This window comes from Esox lucius, chromosome 20 (assembly GCF_011004845.1).
Source record: "Esox lucius isolate fEsoLuc1 chromosome 20, fEsoLuc1.pri, whole genome shotgun sequence".
NCBI classification, from domain to species: domain Eukaryota; kingdom Metazoa; phylum Chordata; class Actinopteri; order Esociformes; family Esocidae; genus Esox; species Esox lucius.
The window spans coordinates 29,266,103-29,293,854 of record NC_047588.1 but is presented as its reverse complement, the minus strand read 5'-3'; the positions used below and the strand labels follow the sequence as shown (position 1 = coordinate 29,293,854).

At 43.0% G+C, this 27,752-nt stretch overlaps 1 protein-coding gene across 1 annotated transcript in view; it reads left to right on the top strand.

Moving 5' to 3' along the window:
* Positions 1–27,069, top strand: part of efna3b (ephrin-A3b) — a 63,646-nt gene extending 36,577 nt beyond the window's left edge. The window contains exons 2-5 of the mRNA XM_013139289.4: positions 15,078–15,370; positions 15,907–15,972; positions 18,617–18,694; positions 26,938–27,069. Coding sequence (XP_012994743.1) covers positions 15,078–15,370; positions 15,907–15,972; positions 18,617–18,694; positions 26,938–27,056 — 556 coding nt within the window. The 3' untranslated portion in view covers positions 27,057–27,069. The remainder of the gene's footprint in view (positions 1–15,077; positions 15,371–15,906; positions 15,973–18,616; positions 18,695–26,937) is intronic.
* Positions 27,070–27,752: the final 683 nt, after the last annotated feature.

The window sequence follows — 27,752 nt, the reverse complement described above, 5'->3', positions numbered from 1 at the left end:
CGAGCTACAGAGAGAGGTAGCGGTGTTCAGTCAGGGCGGGGTGAAAGACAGCGAGCTACAGAGAGAGGTAGCGGTGTTCAGTCAGGGCGGGGTGAAAGACAGCGAGCTACAGAGAGAGGTAGCGTGTTCAGTCGGGGCGGGGTGAAAGACAGCGAGCTACAGAGAGAGGTAGCGGTGTTCAGTCAGGGCGGGGTGAAAGACAACGAGCTACAGAGAGAGGTAGAGCTGTTGGGTTGGAGGTGGGGAGGAGTGTTGAATGAAGGATTGAAGGAGAGACAGGAGTGAACAGCCTCTGCTCATGTTTGGTGGTGATAGAGTCTACCACAGCATGAAATATTAACACTAACCCTGAAACACACACACACACAATCATCAGTCCAAAAATTCATTTCAATGTAACATGAGACGTCTGAGATAACACACGTCATGGGGGAGAATGCTGTTAATGAACACACACTTATCGACTCAAAGGCTGACACCCACGTATGCGCTCATTAAACACACACACACACACACACACAACAAACATCATTTAGTCTTTCTAATTCCTTTAGGAGCCCCCCCCCATTTCATGACGTCCAATGGCCTTGCCTCTTGTACCTTAAGATGTGTTCTCCGAGGCACACCTTGCTAAGTTCTTCTGCTTTTTACCGCCCTTGCTCGCTCAAGCAGGAAGTACTCACCGCTACATGTGTTTGGAGGAGAGGATCTTTTCTTGTCACCAATCATGACTGTGGTTGCAGGTGCCCCCCTCCTTCCCAGAGGAGTTACCAGACTAGAAGGGCAGCTGTCCAAAATCTTACTCATACACCGTGGACATTGCTGAGCCAATTCTCACCGGCCACTCTAGGACCCCCAGGCTGTGTGGATACGCAGCCATTAGGATCCTGGCTGTGATTACACAGCTGTACTGTGAAACAGGGACGTGGACCCCTAGTCTTTTCATTTTACTGAACCGTGTTTGTAGAGGCTTATACTCTCTCTCAGCACTATATACCACACACTTCAAATCTGTATCCCAGGTGTGTGTGTGTGTGTGTGTATGTATGTGTGAGAGAGGGGGAGAGAGATGGAGAGACAGAGTGCGTCGTGGTTTGTTAGTGGAATAAAACAGCACTGTAGAACTAATTTATATGGTAATCTTTGATATTAAACATGTAAAACAAATGTAAAACGTTTTTACAACAGTATTCTGTACATTATAGTGCAATGATGACTATAATGATACTATAAATACATCCCTCAGAACACAGTACTGTGCCCTAACTTCACATATGCCTTAAGCTTTTGACCACAAACAGATCCATTGTATTGTTTTCTCAGGTGCATGAACATATATTAAGGTGTGGCTTGTTAGAGGATATATGTTTTGCACCCAGGAGTTGGAATGCTGTACTACTTTGTGATTCATGGGCTCATTGAAGTACAGGGAATGGCCTGGAGATGGTTGAGTATTTCTGCTTGTCCTCTTGGTCTAATTTAGAAGTGCAATTGATGTTAAAGCTCAAATATTTGTTGACTGGCTTCAATCCCACAACAACTGGCTGGCTTCAATCCCACGACACAACAGTAAGACCTAGAGGTAAAGTGAGAGCACAGAAAGGAAAGCCATTTTTATTCACATTACATAGAATGATGATGTGCACATGATGGTCAGTCATGCAAAGCACAATGGCGAGACCAAGTGTATTTTTCACAGCAGGTGTTGCTATACCACTAACAGTTGTTTTTAGTTGCCTTCATATCATCATCAATAGTGTGTTTTGGTTTTTCAAAACTCTTTGTATTAAACTCCAAACTGATCACGTCTTGCGTTCAAAACTACTGATTTTGCTTTCATTTGTTGTGTGAACATCATTCACCACAAGATGATTGATTGAACCACTTAGTTTTTGGTGAAAAATAATGCGCACATTGGTTGTGTCATCAAAACAATTCTGTCTGTTTAGTCATTGTAACAGTTAGTCCGAGATCAAACAATGTAAGACGTGTTTCAAAATGACTCTTTGAAGTTTAAACTCAAATTGTATACTACCGATAACCATTGACAGAAAATTATTTCCGTAATTTTTATCCAATAATCAAATAGAAGACATCTTTTATAATAATTTAAGCAAAGAAACATGTTTCATTGCAACATGGGTTTTTTGTCTACTCAATTGTAAGAAATACTATCAGAAAGAATTTAAAGAAATGTCAACGTTTAACACACACCACACTGTCAATTCTGTCTTTGGCACTTTGCCAGCTTGTCCACATCAAGAAAACATTTCTTCAGTTCAGTTCTAGTTCTTTAAATATGGAGAATCCAAACCTGGCACTGTTCACTGGTGATGTCATGACATGGCTTATCGATGGACAGAAACAATGAGCCTGGCATTGTAGTGATCAAGTGTCTTTTTCGTTTCTTATTTTTGAGGAACCATTTTTCTTATTTTTGAGGAAGCAAGCATTTGTGTGAAAATGATTTCCAAACTCAGTCCCAGTTCATCTCATGACCTTCTGCTGGAGTCCTCTTGTCACATGTATGTTCCAGTCCATCCATCCATCTATCCAGGGGAGTGAGAGGATTGCCCTTGCTATCTTTGATCGGGGACATAATGTAACCTAACCAGCTACCTGGTTTAAATAAAATCATTTTCTAAATGTTTTGCCTGGATGTACAGTACCAGTCAAACGTATGGACACACCTACTCATTCAAGGGTGTTTCTTTAGTTTGACTGTTTTCCATATTATACAATTATAGCAAAGACATCAAAACTATTAAATAAGTCATGTAGTAACTAAAATATATCTTAAATAAATTAAATGCATTTCATATTGGGGATTCTTCAAAGAAGCCCCGCTTTGCACACTCTTGGCATTCTCTCAATAAGCTTCATTAGGTAGTCACCTGGAATGCTTCTCAAACAGTCTTGAAAGTGTGTAACATCCTTATCTCTTCCATACTAAAAGTCTCCTTCAGACATAGTATGCTTAGTAGTGTATGATGCATTGAATAATAAGTGATATGCTGTTGATGCAAGAGATGGGGCGAGGGAGGGAGCATGAGAGAGAGGAAGCTAAATTATGTATTTCCCTTAGAAAAGTAATTTCCAGTAATGAGGTAAATTTGCATCACAGTATGCCACATGCCTTTCTGGGTGGGGGATGGGGTTCTACAACATATAGTTCTGAACCAAGTGGTGTTGTCGAAGCTGTACGTACATTAGTACATCACTTCCATCACCATTCATCCCTTAACCTCTGAGCAGTTCATCGCCTGAGTCATGAGTCATTCATCCCTTAACCTCTGAGCAGTTCATCGCCTGAGTCATGAGTCATTCATCCCTTAACCTCTGAGCAGTTCATCGCCTGAGTCATGAGTCATTCATCCCTTAACCTCTGAGCAGTTCATCGCCTGAGTCATGAGTCATTCATCCCTTAACCTCTGAGCAGTTCATCGCCTGAGTCATGAGTCATTCATCCCTTAACCTCTGAGCAGTTCATCGCCTGAGTCATGAGTCATTCATCCCTTAACCTCTGAGCAGTTCATCGCCTGAGTCATGAGTCATTCATCCCTTAACCTCTGAGCAGTTCATCGCCTGAGTCATGAGTCATTCATCCCTTAACCTCTGAGCAGTTCATCGCCTGAGTCATGAGTCATTCATCCCTTAACCTCTGAGCAGTTCATTTCCTGAGTCATGTTATTCATCCCATAACCTCTGATCAGTTCATTACCTGAGTCATGAGTCATTCATCCCGTAAAAACACTGAGCAGTTCATCACCTGAGTCATGTTATTCATCCCTTAACTTCTGAGCAGTTCGTCACCTGATTCATGTGTCATTCAACCCTCGACCTCTGAGCAATTCATCACCTGATCCATGAGTCATTCATCCCTTAAACTCTGAGCAGTTCATCACCTGAGTCATGTGTCTTCCATCATTTTGGGCCATGTGACCCTTAAAATCAGGAAGTGAAGAGAGAGGGTGGACGGTCGGGGCTTCCAATGATCCTAATCCATCACATTGATTAGGTTTCAGTGAGAACTACCAAACTATCGACCGGCTACACTGCAAACACACTTGGCCCGCAGAGAGGAGGATTACTGTGTGTGTGTGTGTGTGTATAGGTCTGTGTTCTGTGGTCTCCGTATGGGACACTGAGTGTAGTAATCAATACCTAGGTCAGAGGGTAATGTCTTACTGAGTGCTGACTCTATACACAGCCATCACACAGCATCACTATCACTCATAGAAGAGCTTAGTAAGAACACACACACACACACTTTCTCCGGCTGGTCTCTAGATGGATCACTATAGCTCATGTAAGGGCTTCTGAAACGCTCAGTGTGGGAGAGGGAGAGGGGGGGGTGGAGAGAGGGGAAGGAGAAGAGAGAAAAGGAGGGAGGACAGACGGACACATGGGAGGAGACGTGGAGGGTGGAACAACAGGGGATTTGAATGCAGATATAGTATTCCAGGGAGCAGAAACAAACAAGTGTTTGTGCACACTCCAGTGTACACAAACACACATTCCTACACACACAAACACCCATATCCCTTTTTTCTTTCGTCCCTGCAAGTAATATAGAACATCAAAATCTCTCTCCTGCAGCGTATTTCTCTTTTTCTTCACGTGCTTCAGATTCTATTCCATCTGTTATACATTTCCATTGTCTCTCCCTCTCTCCCTCCATCTCTGCCTCCATCTCTCCCTCCATCTCTGCCTCCATCTCTCCATCTGTCTCTTCCTCCATCTCTGCCTCCATCTCTCCCTCCATCTCTGCCTCCATCTCTCCATCTGTCTCTCCCTCCATCTCTGCCTCCATCTCTCCCTCCATCTCTGCCTCCATCTCTCCATCTGTCTCTCCCTCCATCTCTGCCTCCATCTCTCCCTCCATCTCTCCATCTGTCTCTCCCTCCATCTCTGCCTCCATATCTCCCTCCATCTCTGCCTCCATCTCTCCCTCCATCTCTCTATCTGCCTCCATTCTCTACATCTCCCCGTCTTAGTCCCTCATCCTCTGGGTATACATGTGTGCTTTTTCTCATACACACACACACACACGCATGTACGCACACGCACCACACACATTTTCTTGTGGGGACTCATTCATATCTATTTTCCCCAAACCTAACCCCAAAAACCCAAGCTTAACCCTAAACCTTACTCTTTACCTTAAAACGAATGCCTAAGAAGAAAATTGCATGGGGACTAGCAAAATGTCCCTAGAAGATTAAACTAGCCCTGTTTTACTTTCCTTGTGAGTAAGCCCATTTATCAAGTCCACTTATCCTTTAAACTCACTTTCATTTTTGTATTCAAATCAAAAAGAGAAAACAAAAAAATATGTTTTTTTCTAATGTAAATGTCCCTACCAACGTACCTGCTCTTTACATACATCTCATCTTTCTCATCTCATCTTCATCCGCTTATCCGTATCGGGTCGCGGGGGCAGCAGCTCCAGCAGGGGACCCCAAACTTCCCTTTCCCGAGCCACATTTGCCAGCTCGAACCACCCCAGCGGCTCTACTCCGAGTTCCTCACGGATGGCTGAGCTTCTCACCCTATCCCTAAGGGAGAAGCCAGCCACCCTTCTGAGAAAACCCATTTCAGCCGCTGTAATGGGTTTTTACATACATGTAACTTTTCATTTCAAGCCAGTCAGATTTGTCATTGATCAGTTATGTGTCCCTGTGCTACTCCATCCTGATAGTCAATTTCAAAGTTGCAGATAAACAGTGGTGTTTAGAAGACCCCTAGACAATCAAATGTTTCATATATTGTGTAAGCACTCTTACATATTGTTTAAGAGATTTGTGTTTTTTATTCATTCCTATACTACCCTTTTAATGTGTAATTTAACATGGGTTTTTGTGCTAACTGTCACATGAAAGGTCAAAAACATGTACAGTAGCACAACAGTGGAACGCTTAGTGTACTGCAAAAAAAGGATAGGTGTCAACTAATGAGAACTGACATTTTGAAATACCTTTGGTCTTATTTTAATGTTAAGATTTTACATTGATCATTTATTTTATGTCAAGTAGGTTTTTACACTATAATAATTTTATTTAGACAAACGAGTCTTGACTAAAAACAACTCATGCTGGCACCAAGAAAAATTTACTATCACCAGCAATAGAGCTTGTTTGATGGAGAGCGTCAAGACTACATTATATTATAATAAGAACAAATTCACTTCAAATGTGTATTTTTTGATATTATGTCTAAAACAACAAAAATACAATTTGTGCTTTGGATGCCACAACGAATTGATCACATTGATAATAAAATAACAATTTTATCGTCGAGTCATTACCACAAAATAAAGGTGAGAGATGTCAGCTGGTTGTTGTCTGCTTTTTAGAGAACTCGTTGTGGTTAAGCTTCATGGTATGAGGTGGGTTTTATTTGCAACAAAATCAGTGATCTCAAATGCACGGTTAAGTTGGGTATTAATGACCTTAAGTATACATGCGAGCAGCGCTTGTTAGCATTCACTACATTACTGATGGATTACGCCTCAAGTGTAAACGTTGGCGAATCCTATACTGAATGCCAACTAGAACAATAACTAATTGGTACTAACAGAAACAAGACTAACAAGGCCAAACAAAAGTTTATAATTTTGTTTTACATGTATTGACTTCATTAAAATGTCATGCGTGCAAATGTCAATGGTCAGTTGTTTAAGTAAGTTTAGTATATATCCACAATATGAAGTTTTCTTTTTTCCGGGAAATGTTTTCACAATCGGTTGCAATAATTTGGGGATTAAGAATGTAAGCGTATAAATAAGCGTATAAATGTAAGCATCACTGAATCATTTTTGATACTTGCTAATGGAAAACTTTAAGCCCAGTCCAGGCTTTACATACGTAATCCAATATCTTCAGCTGACATGACAAAAACGGTGTCAGTAAATGTATATAACTGCAAAGAGATTGATCTTTAATTTAATCTACACTTTGTTTGGCAAAAAAATGTGCGACACATACAATTAGAATTGTCTGAACTTAGATTTTGGTGGGGTGAATAGGTCTGCTTTACCTCTCACCTGCTCTGCTGCTTTCTCTGGGTATCTCAAATTCTGATTTAAAGTCAGCTTCATGAGCTTTGACATGAATTCATTTACAGCATCCTGACCACAACCCCGTTCTCCATCTCAAACACACACATGCACACTCAAGCAGTGCATTAGTGTGTGTATACTGTAGGAGTGTGTGTGTGTGTGTGTGTTAGATTAGCGGAGTTCAAAAGGCTAATGCTCACCATTAGATCCATAATGCTTTAACACACTCTGACATCACATTGATATTGACTGGCAGAGAGAACAGAGGGAAGGAGAGAGAGAGGGATGGGGGGTGGAGAAAGGATGGGGGCAGGAGGAGATAGATGGAGGAGAGAAGAGCAGGAAATGAGGAGAAAGATGGGGGCAGGAGGAGGGAGGGATGGGGGCTCCAGACTGTGACCAAATGCCTTTGTCTTGGCTTTTCAAGAAACATTTTTAATTGAGTCGCATCAGAGCAACCTTCAAATGTACTTTCTAATTTTCATTATTTGGTCAAGCGGTAACGTAAATCATTCTTGTCCTGATGACAAAAATGTTGTGCATGTGGCTGCCTGAGTGTGTGATAGCCATGAGTTGTGTGTGTGGCTGCCTGAGTGTGTGATAGCCATGAGTTGTGTGTGTGGCTGCCTGAGTGTGTGACAGCCATGAGTTGTGTGTGTGGCTGCCTGAGTGTGTGATAGCCATGAGTTGTGTGTGTGGCTGCCTGAGTGTGTGATAGCCATGAGTTGTGTGTGTGGCTGCCTGAGTGTGTGACAGCCATGAGTTGTGTGTGTGGCTGCCTGAGTGTGTGATAGCCATGAGTTGTGTGTGTGGCTGCCTGAGTGTGTGATAGCCATGAGTTGTGTGTGTGGCTGCCTGAGTGTGTGACAGCCATGATTTGTGTGTGTGGCTGCCTGAGTGTGTGATAGCCATGAGTTGCATGTGTGGCTGAAAAACCTAGAGACCGTACATTGCTATGCTAGTAGCCTAATCTAAGATGTGAAGTAATGTTGTCTGAACATACAATGTTAAGAAATTACTGAATGAATAATACAGCCAAATATTTGTTTTGCTATATTATATAAGATGTGGTTTTGGGGGTGCGACTAATGATGTACTGGAAAGACTCAGTGGTAACAGTGGAACTTGTTAGTCAGAGGCCCTGGACATGTCAAAACAGAGTCTAGGGGGTTTTAACGGGGTAACCAAAACAGAGTCCAGGGGGTTTAAACAGGGTAACCAAAACAGAGTCCAGGGGGTTTAAACAGGGTAACCAAAACAGAGTCCAGGGGGTTTAAACAGGGTAACCAAAACAGAGTCCAGGGGGTTTAAATGGGGTAACCAAAACAGAGTCCAGGGGGTTTAAACGGGGTAACCAAAACAGAGTCCAGGGGGTTTAAACGGGGTAACCAAAACAGAGTCCAGGGGGTTTAAACAGGGTAACCAAAACAGAGTCCAGGGGGTTTTAACGGGGTAACCAAAACAGAGTCCAGGGGGTTTTAACGGGGTAACCAAAACAGAGTCCAGGGGGTTTAAACGGGGTAACCAAAACAGAGTCCAGGGGGTTTAAACGGGGTAACCAAAACAGAGTCCAGGGGGTTTAAACGGGGTAACCAAAACAGAGTCCAGGGGGTTTAAACGGGGTAACCAAAACAGAGTCCAGGGGGTTTTAACGGGGTAACCAAAACAGAGTCCAGGGGGTTTTAACGGGGTAACCAAAACAGTAAAGGGTGGCTATGGGAAATCAGTTTTTTTTAAACAGACTTTGATGCATGGCATTGAAAAAACGAGCTCAGTTTTTACTTTCTATTTATTCTTATCTATTAAACAAATCTTTAAAAAAAATGGACAAAGGGAAAATATTAAAGAAAGGTAAATGTTACCTTAAGTGGTAACTCACTGGCATTAAATATAGATCAACCTTTGCAAGAAGCATCAATAATTCAAGGGAGTGATAGTGCCATTGAGCTTTCCTTATTTCAATCACTGATCTGATCCTGAATTGGTCGGATGGCTAAATGCAGTGACTAGGGAACCTGGAAACCAAGAATAACATTCACCATTCACTTATTATGCAATGGAGGAAGAAAAAACTGTACTTTTACAGAAATTCCAACAGGGCCATATATCAACAAATGATAATAATGTATACATTAAAAGAACAGTTTGTTCAGTAAAGCAGTAGTCTCTGAAAAAGGCTCCATTACAGAGCCAATTCTGGGCAGACTAAAATTCTGGAATGGTGTCAGTCATCATATTGGTTGTATAGTATGTAGGCCTACTGAACTAAGTACCACAGTTGTCACAGGAACAGGACAATACTATGCTATATAGTCTTTCAAAATAAGGTCGTCGTATCGATTTTTGGACGTATAACTAGATGTATGACTTAGAGCTAGATGACTCAGAGACCTATTTCAATATCCATACATCTTATCAGCTGACATGGCAACCCCTCACAACCCAAATGAATGCGCACAATTGTTCTGTTCCTGTACAAATGGAAAACCATGTTTAGTTTAAAAAGGAATGACGGGATAATAACTATCAAGGTAACTATCTTACCAACCACTTGCTGGAGGTCACCCAGACTTCACATTCCCTGTATCTGTGATTTTGAATACATAACAGCACATAACAGAGACAAAAGACTGACGCTTGTGTTGATGCCAACAAGTCTACCTCTACTTTCAGCAGCCACTAACTCAGGTCATTTGAGACGTTATGTGTGGGTGGTTTTTGTTTTGGTGCGTTGGCGTGGTAAGCACTGCCAGTGATCTGAGCTCCTAAAACTTGATGAGGCAAAATATGATATACCACTCAACAGGCAACTCTACCAACTTTTCTTCTTCAATTTGAGCCTAACTGACAACGCTCTGACCCAATGAGAAAGGGAGGGCCTCAAAGTGAGACCAATCATATTTCAGGTGGGGTTAACGCCCCCCATGCTTCTCCCTGTCGCCTAAATACAGAGGTTGAGGGGAAAACTATAGGCACAGATTGGAAACAGAGGGTGAGAAGAAATCAGAGTAGAAAAGAGCAAAGGAAGGAGAGTGAAATGATAACAACCCCAAACACATCTCCAAGACGACCACAAAGGTGATGGACTGGCCAAGCATGTCTCCAGACCTAAACCCTATTGAGCATTTGTGGGGCATCCTCAAACGGAAGGTGGAGGAGCGCAAGGTATCTAACATCCACCAGCTCTGTGATGTCATCATGGAGGAGCGGAAGAGTGCTCCAGTGGCAACCTGTGAAGCTCTGGTAAACTCCATCCCCAAGAGGGTTAAGGCAGTGCTGGAAAATGATGGTGGCCACACAAAATATTCACACTTTGGGCCCAATTTGGACATTTTCACTTAGGGGTGTACTCACTTTTGTTGCCAGCGGTTTAGACATTAATGGCTGTGTGTTGAGTTATTATGAGGGGACAGCAAATTTACGCTGTTCTACAAGCTGTACACTCACTACTTTACATTGTAGCAAAGTGTCATTTCTTCAGTGTTGTCACATGAAAAGATATAATCAAATATTTACACAAATGTGAGGGGTGTAGGCAATGGAAGAGCGTAAACTATGTGGCCTGTTGTACAAGGGAAGGTCACTGAGAGAAAAGACTGCACAATATCCCTCCTCCATAGGAGGTGAAAGGAGGAGGAAGAGAGGGACAGGAAGAATGGTAGAGAGAATGAAGGATTGAGTTAGAGATAGATGGGCATCATTCTTATTCAGCACAGGGCAGATTGCAATATGAACGAATATTGAATTAGATGGAATAATCATCTAACAGTGTCTCACTGTCACCCACCATCTCCTCTGAGCCAGACAGAGATTGAACACTTGTTCCTCTCTGCTCCTGTGAGTGGCTTATTGATGGTGTCTGAGACCTGTTTCGCTGAGGGACACGTTTAAGGAAAACTTGTGTGCCTTGGCAGACTTGGGGATTAGGGTTTACATATGATTATTCATATCAGCCCCCCCATCTCTCTCTCTCTGATTTAAGTGCGCAATAGTGACATTGATCTGGTTTCCCTTTGATCTTGCTCTTAGCTGTCACCCCCCACTCTCTCTCCCCAGTTCCCCCTGTCCCCAGTGGCCCGGCTCCTAGCTTTTAACCCAGACTAGCCCCTTTCTCATCCCATTAACCCACCCAGGCATTTGGCAGCCTCAAGCCCATTCTCTCCCTCTCCCCCTTCATCCTCTCTGTTTCTTCTAACTAGCTTAGTTCCCTTACTCAACAGAATACTGGTTATGATACCACAGAGGAGAGGGTTAGAGGGAGGAGAAGAAGAAATGGATGGAAGGAGGTATGGAAGGAGTAGAGGAGAATAGGGAATGGAGAGGGAGAGATGGATGAAGTAAAGGAGAAGGAATAGAGAGGGAGGAATCGAGGAGAGGACAGTATGGAAGGTGGGAGAGGAGGAGGAGAAGGCATGGAGAAAGGGAGGGAGAAGAGGAGAAGTAGGGATGAGGGAGAGAGGGACTGAAGGAGTAAAAGAGAAGAAGGAATAGAGGAGCAGAGGACAATGAATGAAAGAGAGGGAGGTAAAGAAGAGAAGAAGGAAGGGAGGGGGGAGAGAATAAGGAATGGAGTTAGGCCAGGAGTAAAGGAGAAGAAGGAATGGAGTTAGGCCAGGAGTAAAGGAGAAGAAGGAATGGAGTTAGGCCAGGAGTAAAGGAGAAGAAGGAATGGAGTTAGGCCAGGAGTAAAGGAGAAGAAGGAATGGAGTAAGGCCAGGAGTAAAGGAGAAGAAGGAATGGAGTAAGGCCAGGAGTAAAGGAGAAGAAGGAATGGAGTTAGGCCAGGAGTAAAGGAGAAGAAGGAATGGAGTTAGGCCAGGAGTAAAGGAGAAGAAGGAATGGAGTAAGGCCAGGAGTAAAGGAGAAGAAGGAATGGAGGGTGGAGGGGAAACGAGGAGAAGGGATGGAGATAGGAAGGAATAAGTGAAAAAGAAGGGATGGAGGGAAGGAGAGAGTAAAGAAGAAGAAGGGATAGAGGGATGGAGGGAGTAAAGGTGAAGAAGGGCTGGATGGGGGGATGGAGGGAGTAAAGGTGAAGAAGGGCTGGATGGAGGGAAGGAGAGAGTAAAGATGAAGAAGGGCTGGATGGAGGGATGGAGGGAGTAAAGGTGAAGAAGGGCTGGATGGAGGGATGGAGGGTGTAAAGGTGAAGAAGGTGTCTGTGTACCTGGGCTTCACCGTTACACCCTTGTTCCCAGTAGCGTTTTGGACTGTCCCTTTCTCTATCTGCCCTCTTCCCCAGTCTCAGCTCCACTACAGGCTCACACACTACATAGAAAATACACACACTTTGCTCATTGAGACTTAATGCTGAAGTCCTCATTCTGATATCATACAACCACACACATAAACACACACACGCACGCACACACCCACGCACGTGTACACCATCGGGCATAAGGAATCACAGAGCATTGTTTTATCTATGAGGTGAAGTGATCCGTTCTTATTTTACTGTCATCTCTCTCTTTCCTCTATATCACTCTCTGCTCTTTAACTCTCCTCCTCTCTTTTCTGGTTCACTCTCTCCTTCTCTCATCTTCCTCCCTCCATTTGCATGTATGGCTCCCTGGTGCAAAAACCCTTCACCCTCCTCCCCCGCCTGACTTCTTCCCTCTCTCATATTTCTTCTTTCTCTCCCTCTCCATTTTCTCACTCTGTATAAATATAGTTCCCTTGAAGCGTTTTACACATTCTTGATTTTCCTCTCACAACCCCCCCCCCCCAAAAAAACCTGTACTGGAGGGAACAGAGGGATGGAAGCAGAAATAAAGTGAGGGGAGGAGAGAGGAAGAGGAAGAGAGAGCAGAGGATGTGAATAAGGGAGGGAGGAATGAACGTGTGTGTCTGTTCCTCTCAGACAGACAGGAGAGAAATAAAAGGAAAGAATAGAGTGAAAGAGGAGTGAAGGAAAAGAGGGGATTTGGGAGGGGTGGAGGGCCGGTGTCAAGGAGTGATGGAGGGGAGAGAGAGGGAGAGGAGACGTTGGAGCGGCATTTCGATCTTCATTTAATAATTGAATAATAATCTCCCTAGAGACGTGACCTAGAACTGAGAGAGAAAGATGAAGAGGAAGAGAGACGAAGGGGAAGCTTGGGCTTACAGTGTCACTCTGCTGCCCTCTTGTGAATACTTACTCCATGGCTTGTGTGTGTGTGTGTGTGTGTGTGTGTGTGTGAGTGAGTGCCTGTGTGTGTGTGTGTATGTGTGTGTGTGTGAGTGAGTGCCTGTGTGTGTGTGTGTGTGAGATGATTTAGGGCTGTGCAGCTTCTTTCTGTCACCCAGACAGGGGCCTGTTTCTTAGCTGAGGAGAAAAATAAGAGCTGTTCATGTCAGGAAAGAATCCCTCTCCTCCTGTCACACACACGCACAGACGGACACACACACACACACGCACACGCACACGCACACACACACATACACACACACATACACACACACACAGCCTATCTCTCCCTGTCAGCCAGTCTTTTTAGGGGTGATGTTGATATATGAGCTTGGGGAACATTGCTGGAACATTGACATGTGATGTGTGTGCGACGTTGTGTTAACGTTGATATACGAGCTATGGGTATAGGGGCCAGTGGGCTGGGTTGAGTGTGTGTTTGTCTATGCGTTTGTGTGTGTGTGTGAGCAGCTCTGACACTGAGAGTGAGTTTGTGGCCCCGAGGTCTTTGAGTTGGACTCTTTTTTCCCTCACACACACACACACACTGTCTTTCCAACAAGTTCACACCAGATCAATGTGTATATTAGACTGTCCAAGTAGGCAACACTCTGTCCAAGTGGGTAACACTTCTATTTGTGACTTAAAAACTGTCCTGTAGAGGTAATGTTGAGTCATGTTACAGGTAAATAGACTCCAAAGGTTGTGTGTTCAAGCCTGGTGACGAACTACCATTTATGTTAGAATAAGTGCTGTGACTTTCAAGTTTTGTTTTTGTCTTATGCCTTTCCTACACCTTAACACACATATGTGTCCTTATACACACTCTCCAATTTGTGCATGCTGGATGCTTGTTGACGCACCAGTCAGCAATCAGAGAACCACAGACACACACACTTTCAAAACACAGGCAATCACGCAATCACTTGTGGTAAATCAGTTACACTAAACACAAATATACGCAAGTAACTAATTATGTTGTTGGGTTCAAAATGTTGTCATGTTTATTGCCCAAGCCTCCCTGTACTTACCTGCTAACATGTCGGTCTGTCACAGCCTCCCCTAGTTTAACCTGCTAAATGCCAGTCACTAACCCAGTGGACCAGTATGTTTTATTAAATAATGTCAAAAGGCAGCATATTGCCATTATAGTAAAAGGATTAAAAGCAAAACAATGAATGACAGTGTAGCCTATAAGGAAACAGTGCTACCATTTTTACTCTTTTCTAACCTGAGCAGAGAACTCTTCCAACTTTCTCCTCAGTTCAGCTGCATCGGCTTTTGCTCAAATCTTAAGGTGCGTTTCTGATCATATCCTTCAGTGTGGCGTGGTTCACATTGATGTGACAGGACAAATTGTTGGCCACTCTGGAATGTCTGTGCTACTAGAGTAAGAATTGTATCAGCTGTCAAAACATAGGCTAATATGCAGTGCCTATAGAAAGTCTACACCCCCTTTTAATTATTTTCTTTTGTGTAAATTCCTCAGAGTTTTGTATATTTTAATAAGCATTATTAACCTAGCTACACCTATTAGGAGACACTTTGTATTATTGTGAAATACATTTTCACAATAATGCAAATTATCACAATAATACAAATTATTACAGTTGTTGTGAAATACATTTATATAGAAAATACTAAACTGATATATTATAATATTAATACTTGGTGGAAAAACCTTTTGCGGTAATTACGGCTGCAAATCAACTTTGCAGACCCAGATTTCTTTGTATTTGACCGTTCTTCCTTAACAAACTGTTTAAGCTCAGACTGGTTGATTGGTTGATTGATCTACATAGTTGTTCATGTGTTAATGGCTCTTCCGTCTCTCCTGTCTTGTATGTCCAGTCTGCGTAGGGAAGGCTACACGGTGCAGGTGAATGTCAATGACTACCTGGACATCTACTGTCCCCATTATAACGACAGCCAGCGGGTGGTCGGCACCGGGGAGCAGTACATCCTTTACATGGTCAGTTACCGTGGTTACCGGACCTGCGACCCCCAGCTGGGCTTCAAAAGGTGGGAGTGCAACCGCCCACACGCGCCTCACGCACCAATCAAGTTCTCTGAAAAGTTCCAGCGTTACAGCGCCTTCTCCCTGGGCTATGAGTTCCATGTAGGCCAGGAGTATTACTACATCTGTGAGTATTCTACTACAGGACTGCAATCATACTACCGCTATACTACTATCATACTAATATTGGACTACTATCATCCATACCTATATAATGACAGCCAGTGTGTGGTTACTATACAGTAACACAGTAACTATATACCTTTATAATGACAGCCAGTGTGTGGTTACTATACAGTAACACAGTTACAATATACCTTTATAATGACAGCCAGTGTGTGGTTACTATACAGTAACACAGTTACAATATACCTTTATAATGACAGCCATTGTGGGGTTACTATACAGTAACACTGTAACAATATACCTTTATAATGACAGCCAGTGTGTGGTTACTATACAGTAACACAGTTACAATATACCTTTATAATGACAGCCAGTGTGTGGTTACTATACAGTAACACAGTTACAGTATACCACCACCACATACCATGGATCTGGAGTACTACTAAATTATTTTACATTGGGTCCTTTGGTGGTTATTACTTGCTTCTAGATCTTGCTTGTTTACCAACTTGTTTTCAAAATGTTTTATGCTTGCAGCTACGCCTACTCATCACCATGGTCGCAGCTGTCTCAGACTGAGAGTGTATGTCTGCTGTTCCACAGGTGAGTCACCCAAAATAACTCAACACACAGCCATTAATGTCTAAACATTGGCGTGGTAAGCACTGCCAGTGATCTGAGCTCCTAAAACTTGATGAGGCAAAAAATGATATTCCACTAAACAGGCAACTCTACCAACTTTTCTTCTTCAATTTGAGCCTAATTGACAATACTCTGACCCAATGAGAAAGGGAGGGCCTCAAAGTGAGACCAATCATATTTCAGGTGGGGTTAACGCCCCCCATGCTTCTCCCTGTCGCCTAAATACAGAGGTGGAGGGAAAAACTATAGGCACAGATTGGAAACAGAGGGTGAGAAGAAAGCAGAGTAGAAAAGAGCAAAGGAAGGAGAGTGAAAGACAGAGTTGGGTACATGTTGTGTGTTTTGATTTAAAGCGGTGTTAGAGGTAACGCTTTGATCAATTACCTGTGACGAGCTTTTACTGAGCAAGGAAGGAGTGCACTTACAGTATCTCACAAAAGTGAGAACACCCCTCACATTTTTACAAATATTTGATTATATCTTTTCATGTGACAACACTGAAGAAATGACACTTTGCTACAATGTAAAGTAGTGAGTGTACAGCTTGTATAACAATTTAAATTTACTGTCCCCTCAAAATAACACAACACACAACCATTAATGTCTAAATCGCTGGCAACAAAAGTGAATACACCCCTAAGTGAAAATGTCCAAATTGGGCCCAAAGTGTGAATATTTTTTGTGGCCACCATAATTTTCCAGCACTGCCTTAACCCTCTTGGGCATGGAGTTTACCAGAGCTTCACAGGTTGCCACTGGAGGCCTCTTCTGCTCCTCCATGATGACCTCACAGAGCTGGTGGATGTTAGATACCTTGCTCTCCTCCACCTTCCATTTGAGGATGTCCCACAGATGCTCAATAGGGTTTAGGTCTGGAGACATGCTTGGCCAGTCCATCACCTTCACCCTTAACTTCTTTAGCAAGTACAGTACAGAGGTACTATCATCCACCCCTTATATTACAGTACAGGGGTACCATCATCCACCCCTTCTATTACAGTACAGAGGTACTATCATCCACCCCTTTCAGTACCATACAGAGGTACCATCATCCACCCCTTCTATTACAGTACAGAGGTACTATCATCCAGCCCTTCTTTTACAGTACAGAGGTAGCATCATCCACACCTTCCAGGACAGTACAGAGGTGCCATCATCCACCCCTTCTATTACAGTACAGAGGTAGCATCATCCACCCCTTCCAGGACAGTACAGAGGTGCCACCATCCACCCCTTCTATTACAGTACAGAGGTAGCATCATCCACCCCTTTCAGGACAGTACAGAGGTAGCATCATCCACCCCTTTCAGGACAGTACAGAGGTAGCATCATCCACCCCTTTCAGGACAGTACAGAGGTAGCATCATCCACCCCTTCCAGGACAGTACAGAGGTACCATCCATCCCCGCTCGTCCCTTCCATTTCATTGACTGTGTATCTGTCTGTGTGGTTCCTGTAGCTGAACTAGCCAGTCCCTCTCCCTGCCGGTGTTATTAACCTCTCTGTCTTCCTGCTCCTCACAAGAGACTCTCTCTTTCTCAATTCAATTCAATAGATACTCTATTGGCATTAATGGATGGATGCTATTATTGCCAGAGCAAACATGTTAAAGGAGAAATACAGTACATACAGTGTATATATAAAAAAGGAGCTTCTGCAGCTTCTCCTCTTCTTTCTTCCCCCACCCCAATCTCTCTCATACTTTCTTACTTTCTCTCTCTGTCTTTCTCAAGCCCACTCATACTCATCTCTCTATCTCTCAGGGCTGATGGTGGTGTCAAGTCAACCCAGTGGCGTTTGCTGTCTTAACCCCTGATCCTTCTCCATCTCTCTCTTTCCCTGCCACTCTCTCTCTCTCTCTCTCTCTGTTTCTCTCTCTCTGTTTCTCTCTCCCTCTCTCTCTCTGTATTTCTCTCTCTCTGTATTTCTCTCTCTCTGTTTCTTTCTCTCTCTGTCTGTCAGTGAGTCTGTAGTGTGAAGCTTGTTTGCTCAGGGGGTTGTTTTAACCCCTGCACCCCTCCCCCCATCCCTCTCACTCTGTCAGTGTACATTGGCTTGAGGGCCCAGCCCAGTCGACTGCACCAGAGTGTGGAATGAAATGCCTCCTCTTTCAGCTCCTCTGCTTCAGTCTCTGGCTAGGCTTGTTCTGCATGTTACCCTCAGCAAGCCTGGGAACAGTGTTTTGTATCGATGTGCATTCAGGAGTAGCTACTGTAGGGGATGAGAAACATCCGTTAATTGGCCCTTGAGCAAGGCACTTCACTCCCATTGGGAAGTGCCTGGATAAGAGCGTCTGCTAAATGACTGAAATGGAAATATAATAATAAGTGCAGGTAAATGTGGGTAAGGCCCTATGTAACCTGTCATAGCAGGCGTCAGAATATCCTCCCCAAACTGCTCTTGACTAGAAGGGTGGGGACTGTTGGAGGATGATCTTCACAGGTTGTCGCTTTCCATTTCCCCACGACACCCTGTTCCGTTTGTCAGACTTGTGGAACTCATTACCGTGGTTAGAGTTCAAGCCTCCGAAGCACAACGGAACCCATTATGTATGAGTGTGTCACTTTCAAATCATGAACACTAATACTCTCCGTCTCTCTGTCAGCGTCTGATGCCGATAATGAACCGGAGCCAACAGAACCAGACTACACACTCAGACCAGACATCAAAATCCAGGACATTGGTGAGTCACACACAGTGATGTTGGCATGGTGGTGAAAAGGCACATTGGGCCAGCTGGCATCTCTGTGATAACAATGTCCTTGTGTAATGCCAACCACTAATTGTTGTTATTTGGTTTGTATATGCTGTACTTCCCAGTCATTACTGGCAAGATGCAATCTCTTAAATGATTGTGCGTGCGTGTGTGTGTGTGTGTGTGTGTGTTTGTTTGCGTGTGTGTGTGTGTGTGTGTGTGCTCAAAAGTCCATGTCTTAAATCAGTGTGTGTTCTTATAACTATCAGATGGTGCTGATCACAGGCACCTCCTAAGGGTTTGGATGTAAACTAGACGATGACACCTCTACCTGTCACCTTTCTCTCCAACCTCCTTCCCCATCCTCACTTCTCCTTTCTCTCCCCCAACCTCACCCCTATCCTCTTATTCCTCAGCCCCTCCACCTCCTGTGTGAAGGATACATCCCTCGACCACTCACTTATCTTGTCTTCTTTCCTTCCAAATGTTTCCTACCGTTTTCTATTGCTTAATGCTGTTTCCTACTGTTTAATACTGTTTAATGCTATCACCAGCTGTTTCCTAATGTTTCATTGTATTTCGAGGTTTTTCCTACTGTTTGAAACTGTTTTCCACTGTGTAATTCTGCATACTGCTGTTTCAGACTCCTTCCCAGGCTTTCTTACCTGCTCAACTATACACATCCTTCATTCTTTCTGTATCTCTCTGTATCTCGTTCAACATTTGTCTTCTTTTCTTTGTATATCTGTGTTCATGTCTACATCCGTGTTCTTCTATATCCATCTTTCTCTATTTCAACTTCTGCCTTATTCTCTTTATTTCTCTCCTCTCTTTACTCTCTCTGTTCTCTTTCTGTTTTCTAATCAGGCCATTATTATAATCACTGTTAAACACAGGCCCTTCACAAATGCACTCAGACGCACACACACACACACACACACACACACACACACAGGGCTCAATTCAGATTGGTTTGATTAGCATGAAATGGAGTTCAGCTAAGCAGAACACTCTACAAGTACATTTTACATTTTCATTCCATCTTACCTTAGCTAATTCCTTTCTCTCTCTCTCTCTCTCTCTCTCTCTCTCTCTCTCTTTCTCTCCTTCCTTCTCAGTTCCTCTCCGTGCTATTTCAGGGGGCTGCCCATTTAAATCAGTATCAGCTGCAAATCATGCACCCCACCCCCGCCCCCTGTGTCGTATATTAAATTAAATTTAAATCTAATTCCCGTTCAGATGTAATGGTGTGAGCAGGTCCCTGTACATGCATATACACACAACCAAATGCTTCAGTAAGGGATCACCCAGCAGAATGGCATTAGGCCTGTCTTGTGCACTTCATTAGCCTTACCACCTCATGGCTAATTAGCCGCACAAATAGCCTCTGGGCTAGCTGTTTGTTAGCCACTTAAAGAACAGCAGACTACTTCATCCTAACAGCATTACCCAACCACACACACAGCAGAGCACTTCTTTGTCAGGCAGTGTCATATTGGAAACGCCTGGCCCTGCTCTGTGAACGCTGTGGAGCTTCTTATTATGGTTGTTAACACTGAGGTACCATTACCATATTTAAAAAGAAACTGTATTAAGCACTCTTCATGCTTTTATGGATAGAGACAGTTGGGAAATATAGGGGCAAGGTTTTCTGAGCAGAAAGTAGTGGGACGGCTTTGAGCCTGTGCTGCAGAAGTACATACTGTATACAGGCCTAGACGTGGCAGCTTAGCCTGCTGGACCACACTTGGCCACTCATTGCCTAATACAACCACATATTAGCATCCGGGTTGATATTAGCATGAATGCACTGATTAGCCGTGATGATTAATGTTGGCACTGTTCGGCTAATTAGCTAAATTTGATATTGCACAGTTGCACCAAATCGGCACTGAGTGACTTTAATTCATTAGTGTAACATGTTTACGATAATGAGCAGTATGCATGTACGTGTGCACACGCGCGCAATACCCTAACGAGCCTCATGTTTCGTTTCGGTGACGGATGCATTCGGATCCATGTAGGATATGTCGCCACTTCAAGCAGTGTAGCACTAATGTATTATCTCACTAATCACTCCATAGCATTTGCCTGATTAGTAATGATGCTAGAATCAGACTGATGTGATTTGCTAGCATCCGTGTCAACACAGCCCCATCCCCAGCTCTAGAGCCTCTCCCTGTCTCTGACTCTGCTTCTACCAAACACACAAAACACACTGATACTGACAGGTAGCCAGCTGAAGGAGGGAGTCGTTAGAAATGAATAATTAATTCGTTATTTGTTAGTCGTTTAGCAGACTCTCAAGTCCAGACTATAATGCATTCATTTTAAGAAGCTAGGTGGAACAACCAGACAACTCAGGATCAGCAAGTACATTCTACTCAATGAATTAGTATCGGCAAAGGTCATTACTTCAGGTGTCTCCTGCCTCTGGGTAACCTCTGCAGCAGATAGATAGAGATGGCCCAGTGTTTCAATATATTTCATCACATCAGTCGTAAAAGTGAATGAAACAGCATTTGTACTTGAAAGGCTCGAGAGAAACATAAAGTAGTAATTAGATTTTTTCTAAAACATGTTCTGCATTATTGAGATGTCTAGCTTGATTCATATGGTTATTCTTAATGGCCATAAGACCAGAGTCATGAGCAACTCTCTATTTAGCTTAAAAAAAGAAATCTATTATTGACTTGTTTTATTTTTATTAAATATGTTTAAAGGGTCAAGTTTAAAAACAATGAATACATTTTCAAAACTGTGAATCCACGATTGTGGTACAGTTTATTAGTTCATTCATAGACATGACTGGGCTGCAGAGTGTAGGTTGCAGTTGTTGACTGGGCAACACCGACCTAAGGAAAGTGTGTAACACAGCTGAGGCAGGTAAATAACAGGGACGAACTGTATTGGAACTATGATGGTGGCTTGGTACAGTCAAATGAACCTGGAACTGAATCAAGACAAAACCATGCAGGTGGTGGGTTGACTTAAGACCAGCCTCACCTCCTCAATCACTGTCTGGTTTCGGGTGTGTGTCTGACCACTGCAGGGGTCATTTGCAAAGCATTGTACAATTTGGAGAAAGGGTCATTGGCTGCCACCTGCGCTCCTTTGAGGTCCTACATGACTCCAGGGCAAAGGACAACTTCAAGATCAACCTAATGAGCACAGTAGTGTTCTCTGATGACGTCTCATACAGTGTCACGTTTCTGAGAAACAGTAAACACAACTCTCAATTCTGTTGAGTAAATCCTTTCAAACAAAATGTAAAAAATGTCACCACAGCTGATACAAACTAGTCCCTTGACTGTGAACATCTTCTACATGTATACAAAACGTTTTAGCACAATTGTTCTATCAGCAATAAATTCCTATTCATCCATATTCATGAAAGAGGTCATTTATGAGTTGCTATTGGCAAGAATGCAAAGGTTGGGGGATGCATGGTGGTGGAGGAATGCAAAGAACTATAGTTTTAGAGGGAAAGTGTGAGAGAGAGGCTGGGAAGGGAGAGGCTGGGAAGAGAGATGCTGGGAAAAGGGAGACTGGGAAGAGAGAGTCTGGGAAGAGAGAGGCTGGGAAGGGAGAGGCTGGGAAAATAGCGACTGGGAAGAGAGAGGCTGGGAAGAGAGATGCTGGGAAGAGAGATGCTGGGAAGAGAGAGGCTGGGAAGAGAGATGCTGGGAAGAGAGATGCTGGGAAGAGAGAGGTTGGGAAGAGAGATGCTGGGAAGAGAGATGCTGGGAAGAGAGATGCTGGGAAGAGGGTTCATCACAGTTTTAGCTGATCAACTGTGGCATCAGTAGTAAGAATATTCAAGCTACCACCCTGTAGAGTACAATATATCTGTAAAATACAGATATACATTTTTTTCCAGTGATTGATGCTAGATACATCTTTAAAATACAAAATGGAAGAAGGTATAAACTGTAAAACTTTAGGTTACTGGACAGTCTTCAGTGACATTTAGTATTGGTCATCTTTAGTAAAATAATGCTGTGTGATACTGTAATATGTTTACTTGCCTTAATAGTGTAAACTATGTTTACAGTATTAACAATTGGGCCATACATATAAAAGAGGGTTATCCGTGCTAGGGTATGCTATATTGATAGTTACAGTTAGTATTTATTGGGCCATTGTGTAATAATTGATTGGAATAACTTTATTGATTGGAAAGTTTTATCATTTGAAGTACTTGATTTTGTTTCAAGTATTTAATTTTTTAGTGTTTTAATGTATTATGCAAAAAAAAATTGCCGTGTTTTTAGTTTGTACTTGTATGTTGACTGTTTAAAAAAAACATTAATTCAACATTGACAAAAGTTCTCAAGCAATGAAGAAAGATTTTAATAAGACTATGGATGAAGTGGGGGGCCATTAAACGTTTTTTTGTCCCCTGTGTGGTGATTCTCTAAGTTTACGTCTGCTGTTAGCGAAACCTGTTGGAGTTATTTATGATTTCATATATTTGCATTAAAGAAATGTAAAGACATGCGTTGTCCTCTACAGAGCTTCCCGGTTGCCAAGAGTGACAGGTTTGGACAACAGAAGTTGTGCACCTCTTTAACTCATGACATGACATGACATGAAAAACGTCAGGATCTGTTTATGTCCGTGTCCAGGGCCAGGCTAGACTCACAGGTGGCTACACCACACAGATCACTGACACTGCCCTATCCTGACCTCTTGTGGGCACAACAGACACTGCAGCACATTGAATCCGAATCACATTAATTTTTCTGTTATATATACACATATCGTACAGTAATGTAACTTGATGAATGGGTGTTGCTAGTGACAATATAAACAGAACACTTCAGATAACCCATTAATAGTGTTGTCTTTTAAAAATATATGTAGATAACTGGTATGAACATCAATACTATCAATGCATTATTTAATGTGGGAAATTATTCTACTTTCAGTAGCTGGCATAAATATCCTGTCTGTGAGGTACATTGACTGGGAAGAATCATTTCCTGCAGTTTTGCACATTTTGATTTGAAGTGGAGAAATTTTATAATTTTAAGATCATGAAAATGTTTCCAAAGACCGTTGAAGGGTTAATATGATATCTCAGTGAGAACTAACAAAATCAATGGGAGCCTCCTGGAGGTCAGGGCGACTGGGCATGGTTCTTTGTATTCGTCTATGAGTACTAATTTTAGACCAACTGTCTAGAATCATATGCCTGAGCTGTGTATGAGCTGATACTGCTAGTATGACCAACTCTTAGTGACTGACTTAACAAATGGAGCCCAGTGTCAAAACTGGATATGGTGTATTTTACCAATTACTCAAAATAGTAAGTTGTGATCATTACGGATTTCTGTAAATCTGCTAAACAACTCCACCTTTGACACATCTGTCTAAAACACATTGTTCCAGTAGTCTTGCTATTCGCCCAGGTGGTTTCCGTCAAATGGAAGTTCATAGAAAACGTCCTTCCTGGCCTACCCCATTTGCGTAGTCTCTGACCGTTGACCCGTGCACATCCACAGAGTTTTGGTTTGATGGGTCGTTTCACAGATCCCTGTAGTACTGGGATTTCTTGTCCATTGTTTTTCTCACAGATATTTTAAAGCTAATGTCCAGCTAAAACTAGTAGCCAGTGATCTATTGCATTAGAAAGTTCTGGAATTATGGATTATAAAATCTTAAAATGGATGCACTAACTGTAAATGACTGCGGATAACAACATCTGCTAAATGACTATAATATAAATGTAGTTATGGGCAGAGTAGCCTGTAAATGTTTTGGTCAGCTTTTTGGTTGGATTTGGTAAGACGGTCTATCCAAGATAGATTGCTAGCGGTCTGGAATTTTCATATTTTGTAGATTAGCATTTGGGCAGTGGAATGTTTTCAAGACTTTTCAGGGGTTCTACTGACTTCGACACAACGCAGTACATTAAATAACAGTTTGTAGACTGAATATAGAGTTATCGCTGTTAAATGAGCAGCTGATATAAAGTATCAGTAGAAATACAAGCTGAGTGATTAGTAGAGTGCAAATGCATAATAACTATACATATTTACTAAGTGCTTAAAGTAATGGTAAGCACCGAAGCTGTGCTACAAAGGCTAATTGGGGTGTTAGGAAAACCCTAAGACATGTTATTGCACTGTGATATGATCATATGATATGTCATATGTCACACTTACGTAATCAGGGATGGAGGACGTGTACTCACACACACCACATTCATATAGACACACCACATTCATATAGACACACACACACACACACACACAGCACACTAACATGACACATATGTAAGGAAGGCGGTTTCTATTAATGCATATGTCAGGCTGGATAATGGTCAGGTTCATGACTTCAGGCCTACTGGGTAAAGCAATTACACACACACACACACACACACACACACACACAAACACGAACTACAATCCCTGTGGGTGTCTTAGCTGTCTCATCAGTCTCTGATTAATCCTTATTAAAGAGAACATGTCTGATGTGTGCAGACCCGGCACCAAGAGGGGGCAAGAGGGTGCTTAGCCCCCTCAGTTGTATTTTCTCCCCCCCCCCCCAGTTTAAGTTTTAAAAACCCTTTCGAAAAATAGACAAAAAACAGATTAGCCCCCTCGCCCTTTTTAACAACCCCCTCAGTTTCTTCGTCATGGCGCCGGGCCTGGATGTGTGTACAGCATGTGTGTCTGAGGTGTGTCTGAGGTGTGTGTCTGAGGTGTGTGTCTGAGGTGTGTGTCTGAGGTGTGTGTCTGAGGTGTTTGAAACCAGATTGTGTACAAAGGTTAAGGTGTGCGTCACACACCAGCCTACAGACTGCAGAAATATACAAAAACACATACACCCTTATGTCAAATCTCCACTCAATCATAGAGGTGCGTGTTTGTGCGTGACAAGTACACACTCCAGAACTGGTTCTTTCAGATTCTCCACACCTATGTTTGCTGGCACCACCATCATAACAAGATTTTGCCGCTGGGCCTAAGAAACAATGTCTTCACCTCTTTGCCACAATCACAAAACAAACACACACCTCACGGTCACAGAACGGTCAAACTGTTTTAACCCCATCCTGTCCATGTGTAGCTCTCTACGTCTCTGACCATAGGTACTGACCAGGGCCCATCTGAGAGGCAAATATCATTTCCTTATGTTATAAAACACGTTTTAGCGTAAAATGAGTAAAATGGCATTCTTAATGTTCTGAGTTCTGAAATGGGGGCTTTATCAAACAAATTGTTCTCAAACAACCTACTACATAATAATAAGCACTGAACTCTGTTGTTTTTTGTCGGTCAGAGCCTTTAGTTGGGCCATTTAACTGACACTACTGCTGATGTAATACATTTATTTGCTATTAATGATTAACCCACATTTTGCTGTTGTTGCTATCCCACAAGGATAAAAACGTAAACAACCTTTGAACAGATTATGGAATAAAGATGAGGATCGGACATTCATTATTTTTTTTCAGAAGAGTAGCATCAATTCAGTTGACAGTTATTTTGCCCATTCATCAAAAGAGACCCTCGCACACCTCAAATCCAAAGCAGTGCAATGCAGCAGACTGATTATAGTGAGACTGAACTGTGGCCTACAGGTACCTCCCCTCTCATTAATCAAGTCGCTATAAAACTAAGGGCGTGTTACTCTGTCTGAGCATGTCACTAGACATGCCTTGAGTTTTTCCGAGACTGGTCTCAGGCGCATCATTCCCAAACGCACCAGACTATTAACAGCTATTTATAGTGCAGAGCCAGGTGCACGTGTCTGTGGTGCTCATGTGTGCGTCGGGGTGTGTGTGTGTCATCATGTTCAGACAATAGCCACACTTAATGAAGACTCTTCATTCTGCCTGTCATGCTGATGCATTGTTCAGGTAACAGACAGCTTTATTGGTCTCCGTGTGTGTGATTACACTGTTCCCCTAACATCTTGTGTGTTGGAGTGAGTGCAGGTTTGGGTGTCTGCTGGTGTGCCCGTGAAGTGTTGAGCGCACCGCGTTTCACCTCTGCGTCCTTGTCAGTGGGACTGTTGCAATGAGCTCAGCCAAAGCGATTCTCCCCCCTCAGTAGCTGAGAGGAGGCTACAGTTATTTCGTACTTGAGTGTGTTAGATAGGTGATCACTCACTCCCCCCATTGTTCGCATGGCTGGCAGACACCAGCTGGACTGGTTCATGGGCCAGTCTGCTCTCGTGAATGTATAGCTAACTCTTTTTTTCCCTCCGTCTCTGTGTAGATGATTTTAACCCTTCGGTCCCTAAACTGGAGAAGAGTGTCAGTGGAACCAGCCCGTCCAAGGATCGCCTACTCGTCACCATAGCGATGCTCCTCCTCGCTGCCCTTGCCATCTCCTAGCAGCGGCCTTCCCATGAGTGTCGCCGTGCCAACCAGCCCAGGGAGGTCTGGGGCAGGAGGGGTGAAGGATGAAGGGGTCGGATGTATTGATGGGAAGAGGAGAGAGGATGATGGGAACATGGAAGAATTCAATAGTAAAAAAAGGAGAAAAAAGACCTTTGGAATGACATTGGTTGACAAGGTGTGTGTGTGTGGGAGTGTGTGTGCGTGTTGTTGTTTGTGTGTGTTTGCCCAGAAGAAGACATTCTCACACAGCATTCATGAAGAGCATCCCTCTAATTGGAGACTGAGGCTGTGTAGTTGTGGTTGGTTAGAGAGTGTCTCACAATGCTGTGGCCTGTTGAAACATGCCAACTGCAGAAAGCATTTATTCTACAGACCCAGACCTGGATTACTATCGGAGCAGCTCAACGCAGATTCTCCCATCAGAACCAAGTCAAATGTTTTAATGAAATCTGATTGACTGACACAATTCTCTTTTCAGGGCTTGTTGCCTGTTGCCCCGCAGACTGAACTGATTGAATTAGACTGAAATGAACACATTATTGTCTTTTTGTAATGTCAATTAAATTGGCTCCAGTGGACCTCGACCCATGTGGTCCAATCTGATCTGGACTGTTACAGTCTGGTATAAAAGATTCAGTCGGGGTCCAGGTTGCTGAACTGGGACTACGTTCACACAGAGCCTACTCTGAG